A 3,943-nucleotide genomic window follows, 5' to 3' on the forward strand; every position below is an offset into this window, starting at 1 on the left:
AACAGATGTACATGTGAGAGAGAGAGAGAGAGAGAGAAAGAGAGGCGGGAGGGAGAGAAAGAGGGGGGCAGTAGGGAAAGGGAGAGAGAGAGAGAGAGAGGGAGGGAGATGGAGAAAGAGCGGATCTAGGAAATACTGAGTCCCCTATCCTTCGTCTCGGATTTTCCCAAAACTCTTTGGCTAATGCAACGCAACGCAACGCCCCCGAGCCAACCAAATTTAACCAGTCCCCCGGGACTCACTTCCTCCTTCCAGGCCCAGGCTGAGGGAGGCTGCCTGCATGGTCTTTCCCAACCCCTGCACGTCCCCCTGGGCTTCCCACATAGCTGTGCACAGCACCGCGTATACTGTCTGGCCCTGCAGCTAGGCTCTCACCAGGCCCAAAGCATAGCGAACTCAGCCTGCATGGTACACAAGCACTTTTTTACAATACTGAATGTAGTGACTGACGAAGTCAGACTCAATTCTATTCAGGTACTGCATCACTGAGGTGTGATTTAGGGGCGTTTCAACAGATGCAGGGGTAAAATGCCTCTGCTCACAATTGGATACACCTAACCAATCAGAACAACAAAATATGTGATTCCTGTAGGGAGAACAGCCAAAACATCCTTTTTCTTGACAAATGAATTGCCTGAAAGTTTTCAATTCATTTTTTTTGTTATTGCGCTGTCAATATCTTGTACAATGGATGTGATTGGATGTGATAGTGAAATCTAAACGTCTATAGCGACAGCCTTTTTGCTGTAAACAAAATCATCCGAAGCACACACCGGTGATGTGAATGAATAGGCACCATGTCTCATCGGTCCATCATAGTATAAAGCACGTCCAGACGATTTGATTGGTGTGCAGAGGTCTCATACCGGCATAAGCTTCCCAATGGAACAAGTCCAGACTAAATTTCCCAACCTCAAATTTTGTTGGCGTGATCAATTCCGGGCAAAGACCAAATGACTTAGATTGGGTTGGGAGTGTGAATTAAATGATATACAAGTTAATAGTGTTTTGTTGGGTTCATAGTGTTTTGTTTGGTTGGGTAGGGAGTATGGAATTAATGATTCAAGTTTCAGAAGTTCAAGTTTCAGTTTAAATAATTACTTTCCCCCCATGATTATTAGCCGTTCACATTTATTCCTAATTAGCAATTATTTTTTTGGCACGGCACCAGTGACATTATCCCACCTCTATCCCTGCCGGCACCTGTTTGTCTTCACAGTTAGGCATACCTAGGAATGCATAGTGCTTTGAGTGAGCCTTGCATGATCCCTCTTCTGGCATACTCAACATCCATTTGTTGTCCTGCAAAGGCCTGTAAGTCTAAGAGTCTGTCTTAATTGGAATACTTTTGTGAGTACACTTTCGTGTAGTACCCTATGTGCACTGTGTGCTTACTGGCGGAGTGCGCAATTTTTAACAGAATAGTATTGTCTCATATCAAACACTAACTCCGTGAAGTTCACGGAAATGACGATCGCAACATACTGGTCATACTGTGTCAAAACATGAACCGTTTATGTTATAACTTGCTTGTACCTCTGTAAAGTGTATTTTCCACTGCTGCTGCTTAAGCTTTCTCAACCGCGATTACCACGAGTTTGAAAACGCTCCCTCCCCTTCCGCTATTTGGCCAAGATGGCGTCCGTTGAGGGTGAAAAGTGTCCAGCGTTCCACACTTTTTGACCGTTATGAGTGCACCATCCGGGGACTTGCAGCGCCCTTCGTGTTGTGGGAATTTTCAGTGTGAACACCCTCATGCACTCAAATTAGGTATTGTAAGTGCAGAAGTACGCAATTTGAGACACAGTCTTAAATATTTGGACAATGCCATCAATAATTAACTTATGATACACACGTGTGTAAGCTTGCTCAGTACTCAGGTTAAAAGAGGATGTATTTGTTTTGTTGACACTGATTAGTCACATGGCAACAGCTCACTCGTGGAGGAACTATGATTTTGAGGAAATTAACTTTTTGGTTTAATTATACTTTGAATGGATATTAGCACGACTGAAGGTGGCTAGCGCATGGTATGTGTACTCTGGATGGTGTGTGTGTGTGTGTGTGTGTGTGTGTGTGTGTGTGTTTGTGCTTGTGCGTACGTGCCTTACACTTTGAATCCTCCTTTATCCTCCTGCATCCAACGTCCAGTCCCTCTTTCCGTGGGGCCACTCACTCATGTCACTCATTTTCCTCTTTCTCTTTCTGCCTCTCTTTCAACCTCACCCTCTCTCCCTTTGGCAATCAGGTCTGCCTGTGGAAAATGCAGCATCACCCTAACCACGGCTATGGTACTCCAAGTCTCCCGAAATAAAACAGGCCTCTCTCTCTCTCTCTCTCCAACTCAGTCTGCCAAAGGACTCCACCCTATCCCACACACCAAACATCAGGCACTACACTAAAAATGGGGGCTTATTCTCTCACTGTCTAGAAAGTATTCTCTGTACTCTCTCTCTCTCTTGTCACCTCTTACTCTGTCACTAACTATCTTCACTATTTATATTACATTTAGTCATTTGACTAATACACTTTCAAAAGAAGCTTACAAGCTAGCTTATCTCTATTAATGCACCTCAATCTTGTCATTTAATTTGTTGGTATGTCATTTCACCTTTCGCTTAAATGGACATTTTTCAGGGATTCTCTCTCTCTCTTTCTCTCACACACACACACACACACACACACAAATCCCATTCTTTAACAGCAGGCAGAGTTCTGTTTTGACAGTCAACACACGCAGGAAGTGTTGGAGAAAGTGGTTCGGACAACCATTGTAGACTACCCATGTAGTCAGGCCTACAGCATCGCATAGCCTATGTCAGAACTGCTGTAGCCTTCGTAGGCTACTGCGCCAAACCAAGCATGGATGCTACACCGATCCAATAAACACCGCGCGTGTACAGTCATGGATGGTAGGACCTACTGTTGCAGTCAAATGCTTTGTTGTATGTTTGCTGACTTTAGAGAAGCATGCGAAGGTAAGTAGCCTAAACGTTACAAGTTAAATCTGTGAATTTGAAGAGTTTTCAGGCACGCGTCATCAAAAAGACATAAAGAAGAAGGGTAAAGAGCAGAGTACCCTTCATTAAACTGGTTTGTGCAAATCTGATTAATGATCCAAAAGCTGAAGATATGCATGCCAACACATTTTTGACGAAACAACAATGGAAGATGAACGTCCAGCATCAACTATAGGCTACTTTTATTTTCTGTCTAAGTTCAATGCAATGAATAGTTTTCCTAAGACAATAGTCTGGTCCACCATGTATCGCAACAGGCGTCCAAAGTATCAGTGGAAAAGCAGGAAACTGGTGCCGACAACGGCATACCAGGGGACTTACCATGACTCAAATCGGACGTCTGGATAGCCTACATGATCGTTTGTTCTTCGCTGGACCTTCCAGACTTCTCTGTGCACCTTTCGCAAATGAAGCTGTTTTACGAAAAACAGTGTTTTCAGGGCAAAAAACGTGTTTACATTAATGCAAACATGAGCTTTGTTTTACCCTGGTCTGTAAGACAGCATTGTAACAGGAGCTCGCTTTAGTCCGCTCCCTCTCTGCGCCTCACTGACCGCTATTTCCAAACTTTGCAAGCAGAGAGAGAGAGAGGGAGGGAGAGAGAGAGAATTTTCCCTGTCGCCTAATGTCAGTGGTGCACCCCTCCCTTCGCTTTCTTAACAAGAGTGCCACAGTCTGACTCCCAACTGCCGCTGAACTCAAAGTTTCCATTTTTTCCTCAAGTGTAAAATAAATGAATAAACAATAAGAACGTTGATGTGTATCCAATATAATGGCATTTGTATGCTGTTACACAACTTTCACAGTAGGCTAACTGGTTTGAAAATAACATACACAACGCCAACTTTTGAGTACGTTCAGATATGTTTAATGGTTACTAAATATCCAACTTTTAGAATTCAACATAATTTCTCTTATGAATG

At 43.5% G+C, this 3,943-nt stretch overlaps 1 protein-coding gene across 2 annotated transcripts in view; it reads right to left on the reverse strand.

Annotated features, from left to right (window-relative positions):
- Positions 1-3,648, reverse strand: part of arhgef40 (Rho guanine nucleotide exchange factor (GEF) 40) — a 42,401-nt gene extending 38,753 nt beyond the window's left edge. For both annotated transcript variants that reach the window (XM_076288776.1, XM_076288775.1), the window contains exon 1: positions 3,342-3,648. In XM_076288776.1, the coding sequence (XP_076144891.1) occupies positions 3,342-3,344 (3 nt within the window). In that variant the 5' untranslated portion in view covers positions 3,345-3,648. The remainder of the gene's footprint in view (positions 1-3,341) is intronic.
- Between the last annotated feature and the right edge of the window lie 295 nt (positions 3,649-3,943).

The sequence above is a fragment of the Alosa pseudoharengus genome, unplaced genomic scaffold, assembly GCF_046254945.1.
Source record: "Alosa pseudoharengus isolate Yale_2024_CS ecotype anadromous, Long Island Sound unplaced genomic scaffold, YU_APseudo_1.1 YU_APseudo_1.1_scf_17, whole genome shotgun sequence".
Lineage (NCBI taxonomy): Eukaryota > Metazoa > Chordata > Actinopteri > Clupeiformes > Clupeidae > Alosa > Alosa pseudoharengus.